General features: G+C 38.4%; 1 protein-coding gene across 4 annotated transcripts; it reads right to left on the bottom strand.

The window, feature by feature from the left end:
• Positions 1–1,058: 1,058 nt before the first annotated feature.
• LOC122057710 lies at positions 1,059–19,311 on the bottom strand. Of its 4 annotated transcripts, none has more exons than XR_006133598.1 (4): positions 18,970–19,311; positions 1,999–2,104; positions 1,571–1,824; positions 1,059–1,487 (listed from the first exon to the last, which is right to left on the bottom strand). XR_006133598.1 is itself a non-coding variant. In XM_042619921.1 (4 exons), exons 1-4 carry the CDS (start codon positions 19,007–19,009, stop codon positions 1,344–1,346), a joined length of 561 nt encoding a protein of 186 aa, XP_042475855.1. In that variant the 5' UTR covers positions 19,010–19,311; the 3' UTR covers positions 1,059–1,343. The 4 variants fall into 4 exon arrangements, 3 of the variants coding, with proteins under 3 accessions (XP_042475855.1, XP_042475857.1, XP_042475856.1); XM_042619921.1 differs by having other exon boundaries at positions 18,953–19,311; XM_042619923.1 differs by having other exon boundaries at positions 1,576–1,824; positions 18,953–19,311.
• Between the last annotated feature and the right edge of the window lie 750 nt (positions 19,312–20,061).

Below are 20,061 nucleotides of genomic sequence, written 5' to 3'. Positions count from 1 at the left end.
AATGGGAACACAAATTCAGTATCTGTTCTCTAAAAATATGTATAATTATCCATAGAGAGAAGAGCCTTTTCTGTATAAGGGAAAGGTATTAACAGATGATCCTTTCTCTTTTGGCCATGTTGAGGAATAACATGGCCAACCCATATCTTTAGACCATCCAAGCTGGATTGTGTAAACTATTACATGCCCCCACATCATGCTATAAACCATATTTTGTATTTGACTATTGCCTAGTCATATACATCAACATTTCAACATTCTTAATTTGAAAAAAGGCTCAAAGATGGGAGTTCTATTTTATCAAGTGGGAGAGGGTTATCTTGATGAAACTTATTGCATTAGTAGATGATATGGAAATCATGTGGTCTTTGTGAAATTCACATAAGCTGCCATATGAAAAGATTATTGGTGCATTTAAATTTCTTTCTTATATACTTATATAGGTCTTGACTCCTGAGATATTGATTCTGTTTGATGATTTCTTAAGAAGGTTACCTCAAATTTCTAACTGATTTCGAGAGTCTATTCAGCAGTGTATTCTCTGCCTTCTCCCAATTTTATTTGATTTCTTATATCTTCCAGGACAATATGAGGCCAAATATCTTTAAATGTAATTCTTATCTATCATTTATCTAATGGACTGTGCTTTTCCCCTTTCATTCTAAAGTTGTTCTATGATAGACCTATATCATTAATAGCAAGAGAGCTAGCATGATGCTGAACATCCAAGGCTCAAAGTGATATACCTGCAATCTCAGAAGACATCAACTTTGGGTACATGAATTAGATAGTGTAGAAATTATCTAGAAGGGGGAAGAAACTATGTTCTTTTATAATAGCTGTGGTGAGTTGGAGTTTATGGCTTGAAAGAAATGATAACATTTCTAAGTCAAATAGAGAGATATACACAACTCCAGGCACATTACCTGATGTGCATTAGGAGAAAATTGAATGACTCAACCATAAAAAATCTGATGTGCATAAAATTTGGTAGATTACTGTAATCAGCCAATATAACAAATATGCGAAAGTTGATCCAAATTTGGACAGATTTAGAGTATGAAGTAATCATATTAGGACTAGGAAAGTTAAAAAACTGCAGAATTCAATGGCAGGTCTGTGGGGTTACAGATCAGAATATAGCAATGTAATAATAGGCAAATAAAGGAGTTAAAATAGCTATTCAGTCAAGAAATCATAACCACATCTTTCTTTCCAAAACATAACAAGCTTTCCTATCAAAGTTAAATCTAGTCTTTTAAGTCTAGCTTGTTCACTGCTTTTAGCACATCTCTCATCATCCTCATCTTGTCCTCAAATTCTTTAATTGCACCGTTCAAATATCATTTGATATAGTCTGTTGATGGGGAAGGAGATGATGAAGTTGAGGTTTCCGAACATTGGGTCCAAGGTGGAGTCTGGTCAATGTTGGAGCTTGTACTTGAATTTGGTATCCATGCAATCATTCGATATCCTTGACTTCCAACCTGAAAGATAATCAGTTCTACGAACATAAGGAAATAAATACTAATAGGTATGTTAATTATACCAAAAAGTAAAAAATTCATACCCTACTTGATTGGGGACAACACCAAAAGTATCGACCATAATTCGCATTTGTCTTCACAATTCTTACTTTACACTGGCCTTTACCACACTTACAAATCCTAAAGTGGTCAACCCACATAAAGAATGGGCAGTTCATTGGACATTTGAAATATTTTCTTCCGAAATGCGACCTTGAATTTGATGTGAAAATTGAACACTCTTTACCACACACTTCACATGTAGCAATAACGCATCCAGGCACCCTCGACATCATACCTACATTCATATTAGTACCCAGAGAAATTTAAGAGTTTTATATCAAAATACTAAATTGGAATACAAAATGTATTGAGACTAGATATCATATATCAAGTGATTGCTCATTCCATGAGCATCATGTGTCATGTTCTATGAGGAAAGACAGCAAACACTGTTTTGGTTGGGTATTACATGTCTCACACATCTGTGTGCAATTGTTAGCTCTTTTAGGTAAGTACAATACTTTGGACTTTGCTAATTTGCTTCCCTCTATCTGCTGCAAGACAAGTGGGAATATCTGCAAAAGCAAGGAGTAATTTTAGGTAATGAACCAGCCATGACCATTGATCCAGTAAGAAACTATGAGACATCCATTTCGAACTGAAAAGAAACTATAGAGACTAATAAGATAACTCATCACAAATCTTCATGTCAGCTCAAAGAGACCATGTTCCTATATATTTTAGTATCTATAGATAGCAACACAACACAGATAAAAGAAAATGATACAAGAAAAGAACAGAAATTCATTAAATAAAAAAAATATATATTTCAAACACAATGATAAGATGCGAAAACAAAAGGGTCCAGTGTAGTTCTGAAACTCAAAAGCTTCTACCATTGCTTCCCCCTCTCATGTAGTTGTGAGCCTTAATTTCAAACAATCCAACAACCAAACCAAACTAAAAAAAATGCACCAAAAAAAAAAAAACCATTCTAGAGAAGATAACAAAAGAAAAGAACTTCATCCACCTAGCTCAGCTCAACGAACACATATTAGAGAAGGATTTAACATGTGTCAAACCCTGTTCGTACTCTAAGATCACAAATCCCTATTCAAACCCTGTTCATATTCTTAACACAAATCTAGAGAGAGAGAGAGAGAGAGAGACCTCGCCAGCGACTACAAATCCCTATTTCAAATGCCAGTGATGGATGAGAATGAGAGTGAGATAAAGAGAGAGATACTCGCTGGTGATGAACGCACCAGTGAGAACAAAGGTTGAGTTTGATTTCTCTCGGTGAAGCTAAGTGATAGGTAATTTCCCAAGGTTTTTTAATGGCTAAGGGTTAAAACAAGAGTTTTTTAGTGGTAAGGGTATAATGGTCATTTTCCCTCCACACTTAACATTGACTGACGGTAAGGGGTCTGAAGATAATTTGGTGAAACAGAGGGGGTGGTCTTAACATTATGGCATTCTCCAGGGGGTGGCGTGGTAAATTTCCCTTAATTGTTTGGTACTGTTGACGAGCTACTGTTTATGTGAACAGTAACCGCTTGAACAGTAACCGTGTGAATAGTGGGTGGTTTTATTATTTTGTTTATTTCTTTCCTAATTAGATTAGATATGTGTTTCCTAGTTAGTTTGAATTTCTATTATTGTTATTCCAACAAGGAATAAATTTCTTTGCAAGGTTGTAATTGGGTTTAGTATATAAATATACTTAAGGGGGACTGCCAAAAACAATCGGCTACTCCTCTCCTTGCAATCACTCTTCTCTCCTCTCTTAAGTTACTGGTTACAAATCTTGGGTTTGTAACATAGTACTAGAGCGGTAACTAATAGTTGTTTTGAGAGTTGTTCCAAGCATGGTTCGAAATCTCGTCAAAATTTTGGTATTTTGGCCCTTTTTTTTTGGGTCGAAATGAATCATGGCACGAATCAATATGTGTAGCATAACTCAGTCAAAATTTTGGTATCTTGGCCAAGGTTTCAGTATCGTCTTGGCGAGATATCGAAACGATACATTCTAAGCCTTTAAATACCATATTTTGACTCTGTCTTGCACTCTTGCTTGTCTTGCTGGTTTCGGTTCCATTTGCGTATTTGTAGAAAGCCTCTAATTAGCCACATCATCACACATTTTGACTTCCAAATCTCTCCTACAAGAAGATCTATACAGTCAAAGCTTAGGAAAGGTAACGTTCATTCTCCAAAACCATTTTTTTTAAATAGTACATAAATACATGTTGGATGCTTATAAATTTTTTATATGTTAGGCACTAGAGGCCAATCTAGGACCTCACGGAGTGAAAAATTTTTTTCATACATAAATATTTTTTATTTTCCTGGTTTAAAAATTCATTTTCCATTAACATAAGTTGTTAATTTTTATGATAAATATTGCTTTGATGGATGTCAACTATATATATATATATATATGTTAGTCACCAATGGTTGTTCTACAACCCCATCAGAGTGAAATTTTTTTCCAGTCGGTAATTATTTATTTTAATTTTCAAAAAATATGAAAAGTAGATTAATAATTGAAAAATTATTTTTAAAATAGGGAAAAATATTCTTTTTGATTTTAAAAATAAAAAATTAATATTAAAGTGTTTTTTAGTGTACTATATGCTTGTTATGTTATACCATATTTGAATTTGTTATATTATGTCATTAAAATATTTTCTAAAATTGATTAAAAAATAATTTTATGTAAGAATAAAATATAAGCAGCTACCATATACTTGTAAATTAATAATGACATTCTTTTTTCTATGCATTAGCCTTAGGGTAATATAAAATGGCTAGAGGAGGCAATAAAGAAGGCGGGAGAAGAGGGAGAAGATAGAGGTGGTGGGAGACGTGATAGTGGAGAAATTACATGGAAACACGGAGTGCCAATTGATGGTAATAAGAGGCATACAAAATACAACTACTGTCATAAGAGGTTTATAGGTAGAGGGGCCAGAAGACTTGAGCAACATATGATTCGAAATTTCTCAAATGTGGTTAAATGCAGTGAAGTGCCTGATCATATTGACAAGGCCACAACTGAAGACATAAAGGGAGCGAATAAGAGAAAAACGGTGAAGGAGAAGGCGAGGATAGAGTTTGAGGAGGCACTACATGCTCCCATGCATCGATATAATGATGATAGTGATGATGACAGTGATAACCCAGTATATGTGCCTGATGACATAGAAACTAAGCAAGAGGCTAGAGATTGGTGGCAAGGGCAAGCATTGAGCCGACAATGTCTTCTTAAGGAGGAAAGACGTAGACATGGAGGAGCTAGTCCATCTAGAGTAGGAGATAGTGGATCTTCACAGATCCATTTGCCCTTTAGGAGATCACAGAGTACAAGGGAAGCCCCACCTCCACCTCTAGTGGTTCCACCTCGTGTGAACCCCATTCTACAACAGGATCCCTATGCGTACAGGAAAAAGGGCATTAAGCAGCATAAGATAAAGCCGATATGGGGTAACATGAAGGCTTATGTTGGGTAAGTTGTGTCTAAGTGGACGTTATTTCATAGCATCCCAACAAACGCCACTACAAGTCCCTTTTACCAGTTGATGTTTGATGCTGATGTTGTGGTTGAGGCCTATCCAAAGATAAACGGGCCGACTGCATATGAGGTGATGAATGTATACTGACCTAAGGAAAAGAGTGAGTTAAAAGCATATATTGATGATTTAAAAGTTTTGTGGGAGAGCTATTGGATAACCATATGTGAGATGGTTGGACAGAGCGCACAAGAATGGAGAAGGGCAGCGAGATTGTATGGACATTGATAGTCTATCTACTTCTATTAGAGGAATGAGTTTGAGTGGAGGGGATAGTCATCCTCACAATGAGAGTAGAGGGAGTGGCCAATGGCGTGCCCCATCATTCACTGGAGAGAGCACCTGGTCGGAGTATCATGGACCTTATGGTCAATTCACTGGGATGGAACATACATCTAGTTCATCCATTCCAAGTAGTAGTACTGGCTATGGCTCCCAGACCCAGTCACACAGCAGTGGCTTTGTGGACAGTTATTCTTATACCCAGCCAATCCGTATATGTTGCCGGAACCATCAGTTGACAGTAGCTCAATGGCGGGTTCTTCTTCATACTATGGTGGTGATATGTACTCTCGGATAGGTTACCTTCAGCGTATAGATGACTCAGTATTTTTGGCAGTTGTGGAGGATTACATTCGATTCTTCTCTCAAACTATGACGTGGCATGCATTTGTGATGCAATCAGAGGAAAATGCAAGTCGATTCTATCGTATTGGGCATGGAATCAGCCAGACCGTCATAGTTCTTTCCAATAGATAGTAAATAGTCATTATGATTATTTTGTACTATTGTGTAACTAATATGCTCAGTGGATGACTTTAGTTAGGACTTGTGAATTAGGGAGTTGTATAGTATATTACTCTATGTTGTAATAATGGGTTTTATGGGTTTTAGGGAAAGTGTCAGTTACCAAACGGACCCTAAGGGGTTTAATAGTCTTTGTAATTCTCTAAAACCATCTCTCCATTGTTATAAATAAAGAGGGTTGGTGTCTTATTAGACACAAGTCATTACCCCATTCAACATGGTATCAGAGCCTTAGGATCCGAAACCCCTAAGGGCTCTCCCTCTTCTCTATCTCTTTGCCTCTTTCTCATTTCTCTCTTCCAACGCCTCCTTTATCTGTGCCTCCCTCCATCTCTCTTCATCTGCACCTCACACCATCTCTCTTCATTGTCGAGATGCTTTTTCCTCGCTCGATGCTCTGATCGTCTTGATTTTTGTTGCAATTGCTGCCTCTTATCCTTGTGGTGGTATGTACCGATCATTTTTTCTTTTGAGGTCTCTATTCTAGAGCTATCCCCATCACTTTTTCAGGGTTTTATCCCTGAGAATGTTTTTTTATAGCCGGGATGCTTTATCCCCGCTCGATGCTCTGATCGTCTTGATGTTTGTTACAATTGGTGCCTCTAATCCTTATGGTGGTATGTACTGACCACTTTTCATTTGAGGTCTTTGATCTAGAGCTATCCCCAAAATCATTTTCTCAGGATTATACCCTTTATTGATTTTTGGATTTTTTAGTTTTTTCTGGTTATTTTGGTGCTTTTTTTATCTCCAGCTAGTGTCTCTTTTATTTGCACAACCCCCTTGAGGAACAACCATGTCTACCATCTCATCTGTTTCTACTAGTAGAGAAACCACAACTCTTTCCACTTTTCCTCCTTGTGCTATCAAGCTTGGTGACAAAAACTACCTTATGTGTTCACACTTGGTCTACATCTCCATCAAGTCCCGTGGCTATTATGGGTATCTCACTAGAACCACGAAGCGTCCGACCATTGGTATTGACATTGATAAGAGGGAGTGTGCCGACTCTCTAGTTATGGTCTTCCTTGTCAACTTCATGTTGCCATAGCATTCGTGTGGCTATTTCCTCCTTGACTCCGCTGCGAAGATTTAGAAGTCTCTCCAGGATATCTATTCCTAGGCAAGAAATGATGCTTAGGTCTTTGAGTTTCGCAAGGAGGTTTGTGATTTGAGGCAGAGAGGGCTCAATCTGTCACAGTACTACTATGAGTTGCGGTCACTATGGACTGAGTTGGATTTTTATGAGGAGTATACTCCTTCCACTGTTGAAGATGTCACCAAGTTTCATAAGCGAGAGAACAAAATTAGGGTCTATGACTTTTTGGCACGTCTAAATGTGGAGTTTGATCAGTTGTGGACACAGGTTTTGATTCGTGACCCCTTTCCTACCTTGGATCAAGCCTATGTTGTGATCCAACTTGAGGACAATTGACATACTACTATACTTCCACAGTAAGCTGCCACTCCTACTGAGAGATCTGCACTTGTTTCTGATACTCAGTCCCTTAGTGTAGCCCCACAGTCTGGTGGCTCCTCTACTAGGACTCTAGTGAAGTGCAATTACTGTGGGAAGAAGTGTCACACCAAGGAGCATTGTTGGAAGCTTCATGGTCATCCTGCTGATACATCTAGAAAAGGGTGAGGGAAGGGTCGTGTCGGTACTTCTAGGCAGGCCAACCATACTGAGAGTCCTGACTCTGACTCTGACTCTGCTCTTAGCTCCTCAGTAGCCTCACTATCATTTGACGAGCTTACTGCCCTCTGACACCTCTTGACACGTCCAAACTCTTTTGCACCAACCACTGCGAGCTGTGCTCATTCCAACCCTTTTGGGTCAGGTATCTCCTTTTGTGGCCATACTATGTCTGTCCCTTCTACCCCTTGGATTATAGACTCTGGGGCTTCTGATCATATGACAGGCCGTTTGTCTTTTTTTCACAGTACACTACTTGTCCTGGTAATGGTAAGATCAAATTGGCTAATGGGACTTATTCCATTATTCTGGGGAAGGGCTCTGTTGGCTATACCCCATCTTTATCCCTTTCTACTGTATTACATGTTTCTTTTTTCCCACTAACCTTTTGACCATTAGTAGTCTTACTTCCAATCTTAATTGCAAAGTCACATTTTTCCCATCTCATTGTGTTTTTCAGGATCTGATGACAGAGGCAATGATTGACTCTGATAGGATACATAGTGGTATGCATCTACTTGATGATGACTCTATGTTGGTCTCTAATCAGGCTCTTCAAACATCTTCTACATCACCTCCCATCTCTGAGTTACTGCAATGGCATCGTCGGTTGGGACATCCCCTTTGGAAGCTTTAGCTAGAGTTTTTCCTTCATTTAAAAATTATAATTCAAGTAAATTTTTTTATAAGGCATGTATTTTGGCCAAACAAACTAAGATCACTTATTCTGTTTCTGGAAATAAAAGTGCCACTCCTTTTTCATTGATAAATTTTGATATTTGGGGTCCATTCCATTATGTGTCTATCAATGGTTATCGGTGGTTTGTCTCTTTTAATGATTGTCATTCTTGGACTACTTGGGTTTAAATAATGCGAATCAAGGGCAAGACATTCTATTGCTTTCAATAGTTTCACCGCATGGTTCAAACTCAGTTCGGTGCTACCATTAAGATCCTTCGAAGTGACAATGGTCGGAAATACTTTGAAGGGTTCTTTCAAGTATACTTTTCCGATCATGGGATGATTCATCCGACTAGTTTTATGGATACTCTGGCTCAGAATGGGGTTGCTGAGCGGAAGAATTGCCACCTTTGTGAGATAGCACACTCTCTTATGTTTAAGATGCATGTTCCTCCCCAGTACTGAAGAGATGCAATTCTCACTGTTACCCTTTTTATCAACCGAATGCCTTCTCAAGTCCATGCTTTCCGCTCATGTCTGGATCTTCTCCAAGCTTCCACTGCATTTCCTGTTCCTCCTAAGGTATTCAAAAATTTTTACTATGCTTGTGATCATCATCCTCATGGAAAGTTTGATCCTCATGGTCTTTGATACATTTTTCTAGGGTATGCTCCTACTCAGAAAGGCTATCGGTGTTTTCATCCTCCTACTCGGCATTAGTTTGTAACTATGGATGTTATCTTTCATGAATCTGCGTTATACTACACTACGTCACTTCCTCAGGGGGAGTCTTCTTCCATTATGGAAGATGTGTCGCAGTCTCTTGAAATTGCTATCCCCGCTAGTATCCTGTTTCAGAGGGAGAGTGACACTCCTACTTCTCCTACTACGCCTCAGCCAAAGATACGTGTGTATAGTCACTGAGAGCAGACTCAGAACACTATACATCCAGCATCCACCCTACCATGCCAGTCATCTCCTCTCGAACCAGATATTGTGCCCTTAGACCCTAGTAATTCTACTTCTCCTTCTGTTGATCATTCTCTTGAGTTATCTATTGCTGTTCGTAAAGGCATTAGATCTTGTATTTTACATCCTATTGCTAAAACTGTTTCTTATGACTCACTCTCTCCTTCCTATAATAGTTTTGTGTTATCTCTTTCCTCTGTATCCATTCCTCATACCTGGCAGGAAGCGAGCGTAGACTCACAATAGTAGGCAGCTATGGTTGAAAAGATGCAGGCTCTAAAGAAGAATGACACATGAGATCTAGTGTGTCTTCCCTCACAAAAGAAGACAGTTAGGTGCAAATGGGTCTTCACAGTAAAATAAAATGCTGATGGTACAATGGATCAGTACAAGGCCAGACTTGTTGCCAAAGGCTTCACATAGACTTATGGGATTGACAACCAGGAGACTTTTGCTTCAGTTGCTAAGATGAACACAATTTGTGTTATTTTGGCTTGTGCCGCCAACTTATATTGGGATCTCTAGCAGTTAGATGTGAAGAATGCCTTCCTTCATGGGGAACTTGAGGAGGAAGTATATATGGATATTCCTCCTGGGTTCACTTGCTCCAAAACCCAAGGGAAGGTATGCAAGTTGAAGCGTTCTCTGTATGGGCTGAAGCAACCCCTCGTGCTTGGTTTGGATGTTTTCATAAGGCTATAGTTGCTACAAGTTACACCCAAAGCACCGATATAGTGCTTTCTCTATCTCCGGCTAGTGACTCTTCTATTTGCACAGCTCCCTTGAGTAGCAATCATGTTTACCATCTCATCTGTTTTTACTGGTGGAGACACCACGACTCTTCCTACATTTCCTCCTTGTGTCATCAAGCTTGATGAAACAAACTACCTTATGTGGTCACGCTCGATCTGCATCTCCATCAAGTCACATGGCTGTTACAGGTACCTCACTAGAACCACGATGCGTCCGACCACCGGTACTGAGATTAACAAGTGGGAGTATGCCAACTCTTTTACGTGGCTATCTCTTCGTCGACTCCACTATGAAAATCTAGAAGTCTGTCCAGGATATCTATTCTTAGCCAGGGAATGATGTTCAGGTCTTTAAGCTTCACCAAAAGGTTCATGATCTGAGGCAGAGAGGACTCACTCTATCACAGTACTACTATGAGTTGCGGACACTATGGATTGAGTTGGATTTCTATAAGGAGTATACTCCTTCCGCTCCGTTCAAGTGTTGAAGCATAGTTCCGTGCTATGGCACATGGCATTTGTGAGTTCCTATGGCTTCATGGTCTTCTCACTGATTTGGTTGTTCCTACTACCCTTATAGTTTAAAGTATCTCCGATACCAATACGATACCCTCCAATATGTATCTTAAATTTAGCCGACCGATACGATACACATTGATACAATACCTAGAATTTTTACAATCCTTTCGTAACGATATATATCCTACGATACATACTAATATGCACCGATACATCACCGATACACACACATACAATATGATATGTATCGATACTTTATGGAAAATATAAAATCGAGGTGAAATGTACGTTTCGATATGTATCGATGAGTATCGATCGGTACATATTATTGAGTATCAGTATGTATTGGTGAGTATCGATATGTATCGATCAGTACGTATCAATAAGTATCGATACGTATTGGTATGTCCCGATACAGTCAACTATAGTCATATAATGGCCAGGATGGATAATTTTTCAAAAAAAATATGATTTTTTGAGGGGTTTTTATTTCAAAGTTGCTGCCAACCATATTTCTCTCTAACTAAAGTGGAATTAAGGTTGGAAACAAGGATTTTATATTTATGGGACGACTACAAATCTTGAGTTCTTAATGCGATACCCTTAATTTAGTGTTTATGCATAATAAATGTTATCAATAGAATTTTTTAACAATTTTTTTATGCAAAAGTGTTTAAAAAAGTGTTTCCTATACATTTATATGCATATCTTTAGCGTATCTTAGTGTATCTCTGATACGATACGATACCCTCCGATACGTATCTTAATTTTGGCCGACCAATACGGTAACCAATATCGATACTTTAATCCTTGGCTACCCTTCCTATGAAGCTCTTTTGTGATAGCAAATCTACTATTAGCATTGCTCACAACCCTGTCCAACATGATCGAACCAAGCATGTGAAGATCGATCGACACTCCATCAAAGAGAAGCTAGATATGGGTCTTATCACTGTGCCTTTTGTTCTCAATAATGAACAACTGACTGATGTATTTACTAACGGTCTTAGTAGTATGATGTTTCATCCTATTATCTGCAAGTTGGGCATATGTGATATCTATGCACCAACTTGAGGAGGAATGTTGTAATAATGGGTTTTAGGGAAAGTGTCAGTTGTCAATCGGACCCTAAAGGGTTTAATGGTCTTTGTAATTCTCTATAACCTTCTCTCTATTGTTATAAATAAAGAGGCCTAGTGTGATATTAAACACAAGTCATTACCCCATTCAATAGTAAGTTAGTTATATAGCGAAGTAAAAGCAGACTACCATTGTCTGATCTAGTGCTGAAGCCGAATACAGAGCTATAGCTCAACCACTATTGAGTTGATGTGGTTACGGTCGTTATTTTTAGATTTGGGTTTTTCAATACCTAAACCTATGAAGATGCATAGTTATCAAGGGGCGACGCTCAGGTAATTTTCCTAGAGCCTAGGCGACTGTCGCCTTGTTTCACTGTATGCTGCCTTATACTTTTTACCCTTATTTATGTCAAATACCATTTAAGGTATTATTCATAAATATGCAAATAACTCCTATTTGAATCTAATAAAAATAGTTTAAAAATAAAATTCTAAAAGGATAAAAATCCAACCCCCCAATCCCAGAACAAAAACTGGATTTTTGGTTGTAGAGCAATTTTCAACTTTCGAATGCTAAGGTTTTTCTCAATTCTGAAAATTTTATAAAACTTATCATAGTAGAACATTGTTAAAAACTAAAAGTCCGGTAAAATAATCTTTTGTCATGATGTCAATAAAATTATTTCCATTCAAGCAATTTAACAGCATTCACAAACTTTAAAATAAGTATGACTGGATCATAACTTTGTCATAGCAACTCAAATTTAAGGAATCTTAGACTTGTTGGAAAGCTAGTTTTGTGTTATAATCTCATATAAAAATAAAATCATTTGACTAATAAAACTTATTATAGAAGCAGAGCATTTCTCTAAATGTCAATAAGTCATGTTGATTTTTTATGACTTGACGTGAGTGTAACTACGTTGATTTTTATGACTTGATGTTGCTTAATGTTGACTGATTTTTTATGTCATAGGGTGTATATTCTAAAATACAAAACTTTAGAAAATAGGGGAAGTAAAAAATAACAGATAGGCGATTTGATCGCCATGGCAACGTCATAGCTGGTGATTCACCGCCAAATCGATTAGCCACCCCACGACCACCTTGGTCTTCATGACCCCATGACAACTATGTGAAGATGCACTGTGACAACCAAGCAGCTGTGTACATTGCCAGTAACCCTATCTTTCACGAGAAGACCAAGCATATTGAAGTGGGTTCTCATTTCATTTGTGATGTAATTCTGAAGAAATTAGTTGAGACACCTTTTGTTCCTTTCATAGAGCAGTTGGCTGATATGTTTACTAAGTCTCTGTTTGCTCCTAATTTTCTCAGTAGTTATACTAAGCTGAGCATGGGTGATGTGTATGCTCCAGCTTAAGAGGGGAGTGTTGAGTTTTAGGGGTTCTTTGGTCTAGTCGATAGTACATATATATTGCTCATGTTTTGGGCAAGGTACAGGGGTATTCCTATCTCTGGTTAATTATTGAAGTAATATATAAATAAAGGGAAGGACCTGAGACAAACAATTTTCTGGTCTGAGCCACAGGTTAGCTTCCCACTCTTTGGGGCTACTTGTGACTCTCACCTCTCTACTCACTTCTATCTTCTTCTTTTTCTCCTTTTTTCTTTGGGTTAATTACAGGATTCTGGAATTATTACAAATGCTACCAAGTTAAACCATTTACAAACAATCCCCATATGGTGATGAAGTTAGACGACTAAGTTACTTGGGATTGATTTGATTTTTTTTCATTCTTTCCTTTTTAAAGTTAGTTTGGGAGTTGTTGCAATATAAAAACCTTGTAACCAAAACCTGAAACCAGAAAAGAGAAGAAAGAGAGACCGAAAGTTGTCCAAAAAATAGAGCAGCCTGCGATCAATCCAGTTTGAGACTAATCGCAAGTTATGTTGTTATATTAATAGCCTAAAAACAATAAAGCAAAGTTATAAGACTGCCCCTCCATAAGGATAAAACCCTAGAAGCAAAATAGGAACCCGATAGGACCAAAAGGCCCCTATTGGGTCCTCAGGTTAGTGCTAATCCCTTATCGAAATTAGCGTCAACCTTCAACACTCCCCCTCAAGTTGGAGCATATACATCACCCATGCTCAGCTTGGTACAGCCATTATGAAAAGTAGGGGCAAACAAAGACTTAGTGAACATGTCAGCTAACTGATCTGAGGAAGGAACAAACAGAGTTTCAATCAGCCTCTTCAGAACAGCATCACAAACAAAATGGAAATCCACTTCTATGTATTTGGTCCTCTCATGGAAGACCGGATTACTAGCAATATAAACGGCAGCATGGTTGTCACAATACATTTTCATAGGCTTGGTCATTGGAAATCCCAACTCCAAGAGTAACGACCGCAGCCACATCAACTCAGCAGTGGTATGGGCCATAGCTCTGTACTCGGCCTTCTACACTGGATGGGGCAATAGTAGTATGTTTCTTGCTGTACCACATAATAAGATTACCTCCGACAAAGGTACATTATCCAGTAGTAGATCTTCGATCACTAGCAGAGCCAGCCCAATCAGCATCAGAGTAGCCAACTAGTTCCATATGCTGATTAGGTCGATAAATCAATCCTTTTCCAGAGGCACCTTTTAGGTAACGAAGAACACGAATAGCAACATCCCAATGGGCTTTCTGAGGAGACTGCATAAACTGACTAAGAACTCCAACAGCATAAGAAATGTTAGGATGAGTCACAGTCAGGTAAATCAACTTGTCAATCAAGCTCCTGTACTGATGCACATCCTGGAGGGGTTCACCATCATCCACACCAAACTTTTGGTGAGGATCCATAGGAATATCAACAGGTCTAGATGCAAGCATCCCAGTATCAGATAGAAGATCCACCACATACTTCCTTTGAGATAGATTGATCCCTTTCTTGCAGCGGATTACCTCAATCCTAAGGAAATAATGAAGTTGGCCTAGATCCTTTGTCTGAAAATGGTGTTGGAGATGATCTTTAACTTCAGAAATTCCTACCTCATCATTACCAGTCAAAATAATGACATCAACATATACAACTAAGACAATGAGCTTATCACCTCTGCGACAAACAAATACAGAATGATCAAAATAACACTGAGAAAAACCACAAGTAACTATGGTAGCACAGAACTTGTCAAACTATGCCCGAAGAGACTGTTTCAGCCCATATATAGCCTTATGTAAGTGACACACATGACCTGTACTCTCTCCCTGAGCAACATACCCTGGAAGTTGCTCTATATACACCTCTTCCTGTAGATCACCATAAAAGAAGGCATTCTTGATGTCCAACTGAAATAAGGGCCAATCAAAGTTGACAGCAAGAGAAATAAGAAGACGAACAAAATTCAGTCTAACAACCAGGGAGAAGATCTCAAAGTAATCAACACCATAAGTCTAAGTATACCCCTTAGCAACCAGACGGGCTTTCAACCGCTCAACAGAGCCATCAAAATGATACTTAGTAATGTACACCCAGCAACACTACACCAAATCCTTACCAGGAGGTAAATCTACTAGACTCTAGGTACCACGACTCAAAAGAGCATCCATTTCTACATCCATGGCAGTCTTCCCTCCAGGGATATGAAGGGCCTCAATATAGGTACGGAGAATAGGGTTAGTGGAAAGAGATAGGGCAAGACCATGGATAGGAGAGGGAAGATGAGATAAAGATACAAATTTATCAATAGGGTACACAACCATAGATTTGTGACTGCAAGAACGAGTACCTTTCTTGTGCGCAATCAATAAGTCATCAGACGGAGGAGGAAGAGAAGCTTCACCAGAGGAAGCCAGCAGTGGAAGGAGTGAAGCATCTGGAGTAATTACCTCACCACTAGGCTGTCCAATCTTCTTCCGGCACTGATAAACCTGTAGGGGAGGGGAGTTACTAGCACCAGGAGCATCAGGGAAGGGTATAAGGGAGGGTATGGGTGGAGGAGGGCACGAGAGAAGGGTAGAATGAAGTACCCTCAAAGAAAGTCACATCGGCACTAATAAAGTTCCTATGTGTAGTAGGGTTATAACACTTATACCCTTTCTAAGTACGAGAATAGTCCAAAAAAATACACTTAGTAGACCTAGGAGACAACTTCTCAACTTGCAGGGATAAGGGCAAAGTGTCCCACAAAACTAGTTCTAGTTCAAATCAGAACTAGCTAGCTATTTTCAAGCAGCTTTGGACAAGTTTTGGCCGTTACTTGGTGGGTCCAGTTTGCTAGAAAATCTTCTACAAGATGTTGATGAAGTTAGCTTCTCTTTGTGGCCAGTTTCTATTTTATGTTAGCTGCTTAGTAGTTAGTCAATAGTTTCTAGGAATTACTATTTTGGTTCTTTCTTTTTGTGTGGTAGTTAGTAGATTTCTTTTCTATATAAGTTACTAAATTTTTGAGTTGCTTGTTACTTGTTAGTCAAGTCTCCCCGACACATGGAGTGTTACTAAATATGCATTTATGCTTCAAAATTTATAATACAAGTAAAGGGAACCATGCCCACAATTAGGAATAAACATTGTGTGTTCTCTCATGAGATGCAAGCTTGATGCAATGCAGGGATTGCATTCCAAATCTGGATCATGTTTGGCCATCTTATCGATGTAGATCAGGCTTGTAAAAGAAGAGGATGTTGGTCCCAATCAAACCAGGCTAGCCAGTTCCAATTTTGGCCACTCGAACCAGTAGAAAGCCAACCCCAACATGGGCCAATCAGCCAGCCAGATTGATGTTACTGTTCACACAGGGTATTGTTCAATACCCTGGGGTCCAATATTGACAGCTGGCTTGGAAGAGATGCTGCCAATAGTTGTTAGAATATTAGATTATTAGTTTCTATTTTCTGTTTTGCCTTGGACAGCAAGCCACAAGGACAGCTCAAAAAAATTGGATTTGTTTCCTTAGTTTGAAGTTTCCTTTTTTGTGTTGACAAGTAATTTAGTAGTCTCTAGAAAATTCTAAGTTTCAATTTTATTTCTATCTTAGTGAGCAAGTTATTATTTGTTAGGAATGTCCTAAGTCTATAGGTTTCTAATTTTAGTTTTTTTCCTTTTTTAGTTTCTTAACATGTATTGAGTCTTTAACCTCTACAATATAAAGAGGCATTCCTGTAACACAAAGAAATGGATTGATTAATGAAATTGTTTCTGAGTTATGCTTACTACTTCGACAAGAGAAATGTTTGTTTCATCATCTAAGAGAGTTGAGGTGAGAGACTCAAGCTGAGATAGCCATTCCCCTACCCCCCCCCCCTCTTCTTCTACAATCACTTATCACCCTCTTCCCTTTCATTATTTTCTGTTTTATCTTTGATTATTGAGTGTTTGAGTGTGGATTAGAACCAATTGGAATCCTAAGAAGCACCAGCAGTTTGGAGTTCATAATCAGCCAAGACGCAGGATCAATTTCAGCAAATTAAGGTTTTCTTAGGTGAGGGTCGATCACTAGATCTCCCAAACCTGAACCAATCACAGCTTGCCCTTTTGAGGTTTTGTTCCAACCCTCAAGAGAGCCTCTAGAACAGCACACTAGCACAGCACCCCTTTCAGAGGACAACTTTTGGAGCCGCAAGTTTTCTCCTTCAAATCTGCAAAACCCTAATATGTGTTCTTGTCTGGAAAGCGATTGGTTTCCTAACCACTTGGAGGAATTCAACCAAATTTGGAGGATAGTTTCAGAATATTGTTGGCCATCTTTAACTAAAATTTCAGGCTTATCCGAGCCTCGGTTTGTGAGTTTCCAATTTTCTTTATTTCATCTTGTTTGTTAAATCTTAGTAGTTTTCCTTAGGAATGATCTGAAACCCTAATCTGAGGTTGGGATGGAGCTTGGACAATTACTGGGGTTATTTGCTTCGGTGAATAACCTAACATCGCTTATGGGTTTACTTAAGCCCACCAAGTGCTGGCCAAATAGATCATCAAATTCTGTCCAAGATAGGTGATTGGTCCAGCTTATTTGAAGACAGCTATCGACCAGGCTTTTTTTTTTCTTTTGGATAAATAATGCAATAAAAGAGGAGAAAGAAGAGGGGGGTGATACAAAGCCCCAATGGTGGGGGACTACCCAGAGAGCAGAGAGGAAACAACCCTAATGGGCTGGGGTTGGGGGAATGAAAATTTACAAAGGTAAAACCCAGGCGATAGGCAAACCCCTAGGGTTATCTGCTTATGCAAGCTAGTCACCGATTGTCTTCCATAGTGAAGTTGAATGATGCAAAAAGAATGTATCCTACTTATGATTTGAAGCTCTATGCCGTTATTCAAATTCTCAAGTATTGGAGGCACTACTTGATTGGCAAGGAGTTCATACTTTATTCATGCCACAAGGCACTCAAGTACTTGCATTCACAGAAGTCCATTAGCAATTGGCATGCTAAGTGGATTGCTTACTTGCAAGAGTTTGTATTGGCCCTCAAGTACAATGCTGGAAAAGAGAACCAAGTGGCTGATGCGCTTAGTCAAAAAGTGATTATGATGAATACATTTACTATAGAAAGCACAGGGATAGATCACATCAAGGATGAGTATGCACATGATGCTGATTTAGCTGAAATTTATGAAAAATTACAAGAAGAGAGTCGAGATGACAAGTATTCCGTCCACCATGGGTATTAATTTTTAGGGACACACCTCTGCATCCCAAATACCTCTTTGAGGCATAACTTAGTTCAAGAACTACATGGGGTGGAATGGGTGGAAAACATGTGTATGACAAATCTAATTTGAAAAGAAAAGAAAAAAAAAACAAATATTCAGAATATCCGTAGTCCTAAAATCATCCTGTGCTTCAATGAGAGCTAATTACAATAAGAATGTTGAAGCCACAGACATGATTAAACCCATATTGGGCATTGGCATACAATCCACTGAACAATTGTCCAATCCACCACCTCCACTCCACAATTTTTTAAACCACTTTGATTTTATCATCCTTGTAATCACAAAGCTATATAACATGTGTAGAGATTCCCAGGAAAAGACACCTTTCAGAAATGCCCAGAAAACAAAACAACACCAACAGCAAGAACAACAATAGCTAACGCTAGCTTGTCTATTAAAAGATAAATAAATGCATCAATTTATTAGTTACTATGACAGCCTCACTAGTTCCATGTCAGTTTATATCGGTGTCAAGGACGAAATTTATGATGAAAACAAGAAAATTAAAACTTAGAAATATAATTGAAACCCTTGAGGGGGGAAAATCAACATGGACAGAAAAACGTAAACGAGAAAAAAGAACAAAAAATAGATACTCAGTAGCAATTTAATGATTATCGATAAACCTATGTGGAAATCAGAGACGAAAGTGAAGAAAAAAGCGAGATTGACAAACCCCTATCTCAGTATTACCGACGAGAATATCGAAGAGTTTGCACAAGGCCTGACCCATGTCAGATCTCTGTGTCTGCTACTCCTTCAACTTCGAAAGCGTCAGCAATGGAACTGGGAATCGAAGAAGCCATGGATAGATAAGCAGTACTTGAATCGATTGACTTGGAGTTGTAAAGGAAATTCCTTAGCGAAGAAGAAATTGTTAAATTTTTTTCTTTTTTTATCACTTGACCAGGCATTTTTTGAGGGGTATAGGATGATAACGATGATGCTTCGGCTCAAACGAGGAAACAACCTTCTTGTTGCAGGAGCCTGCACTAGTTTCATCCTTTGGGATGATGTAGTTGTTTTTTCGGTAGAAAGGAAAATATACTAGTTTAGTTGTTCACTTGCAATAAGAAATTACAGCGAATGTGTTTCTAATTCCATTTTATTTTATTTTTTAGGTGAAAAAAAAAAAATGGGAAGAACAACGAGGGGATGCCAGTAACAGCTTCTCAAGATCTTATTCACACCAAGTCTCTAATATTTGTCATCTCAAGTCAGTAGTCTTTAATGATTTCTTGGAGAAACCCTCAGGCTTTTGCTTCAAAACTTATTCCTGTCATCGTGTAGTATTCAATTGTGAAATTGAAGTTACCCGGATACAAAACACCACAAGCCCATCTAGACTCATCCTGAAGGAGGTTAGTAGCCCACTGCATATCAATATTGGACAACTCAAGCAAGGCATAGGAGGGAGACATGGAATTAGCAAGACCAAAAAATGAGACAGTTTTTAAAATACCCATTCAAACTGTTAGGAAAGATCTAAAACAATTGATTAATGTTAGATACGATGGACAAAGGGTTTGGTTTAATATGACCAACCATAACTTGATTCCTATGCGACCATATTAAATTAACAATTATGACCATAGTTAGCAAAAATAGAAATGGCAAAAAACGGAAACAAACAGTACAAGTTTTAAAGTGAAAACTTCCAAACGATACGGTTAAAAAAAAAGTGAACGGTAAAGAGCAATAAACGGGCGGTACGGGTTTTAAATGTATATATTTCAAAGAAAGGGGACAAAAAAAAAAAAAAATTATATAGTATACTCATATAAA

Source organism: Macadamia integrifolia, chromosome 12 (genome assembly GCF_013358625.1).
Source record: "Macadamia integrifolia cultivar HAES 741 chromosome 12, SCU_Mint_v3, whole genome shotgun sequence".
Lineage (NCBI taxonomy): Eukaryota > Viridiplantae > Streptophyta > Magnoliopsida > Proteales > Proteaceae > Macadamia > Macadamia integrifolia.
This window is presented reverse-complemented; position numbering and strand designations above follow the sequence as displayed.